The sequence below is a fragment of the Sinocyclocheilus rhinocerous genome, unplaced genomic scaffold, assembly GCF_001515625.1.
Source record: "Sinocyclocheilus rhinocerous isolate Xijiao unplaced genomic scaffold, SAMN03320098_v1.1 scaffold688, whole genome shotgun sequence".
NCBI classification, from domain to species: Eukaryota; Metazoa; Chordata; class Actinopteri; order Cypriniformes; family Cyprinidae; genus Sinocyclocheilus; species Sinocyclocheilus rhinocerous.
This window is the reverse complement of record NW_015651641.1, coordinates 1,527,398-1,527,964: the sequence shown is the minus strand read 5'-3', so window position 1 is coordinate 1,527,964 and position 567 is coordinate 1,527,398. Positions and strand designations below refer to the sequence as shown.

The 567-nt window shown below is 46.7% G+C and overlaps 1 protein-coding gene across 2 annotated transcripts in view; it reads left to right on the top strand.

Annotated features, from left to right (window-relative positions):
- Positions 1 to 567, top strand: part of LOC107713335 (integrin, alpha 1) — a 59,712-nt gene that overhangs the window by 16,846 nt on the left and 42,299 nt on the right. Inside the window, exon 3 of one of the 2 annotated variants that reach the window (XM_016518815.1) lies at positions 142 to 254. In XM_016518815.1, coding sequence (XP_016374301.1) covers positions 142 to 254 — 113 coding nt within the window. The remainder of the gene's footprint in view (positions 1 to 141; positions 255 to 567) is intronic. The other variant, XM_016518814.1, reaches the window with a different exon arrangement.

The following is a 567-nucleotide window of genomic DNA, read 5'->3' as shown; positions in this document are numbered from 1 at the left end:
TTTTCTTTCCCACTGGAAAACTGGCGAATCAATCAACTGCACTTTGGCTCTGCATGCTTCCACTTTCTCACAAAGCCCAAGGGATTTTTTGGCAGTCAGGGATAAATGACCCCTCTCTCTACTTCTTGCTTTTTTCTGCAGGGTTCTGATTGGTTCTCCTCTGACTGGACAGCCGGCTAAACGGACCGGAGACGTCTACAGGTGCCCCGTGGGACAAAACAAAAACACTGGATGTGAAAAATTCCTTTTGCCAGGTGAGAGGTGGCCTCCCTGTAAGCGTTTGTGTGTTTGGTTAGTGCCATCATGTTTTCCGTAAACTCTTTTTGTTCATTGCTGTGCTTCATCCGTCTGTATTTACAGTATTTACAGTGTGTTTTTACTCTGTGGGTGTGGTTATACCAGAGAACTTGTAACAGGAAGGGTAATGTCTCGGTTACGTATGGTAACCCTCGTTCCCTGAAGGAGGGAACGGAGACGTCACGTCGGTGACCGACGAATTGGGATATCGCTTCGATAGACCAATCTACTTCGAGTGTAAACTAAACGAGCCAATGCACATTGGCATGC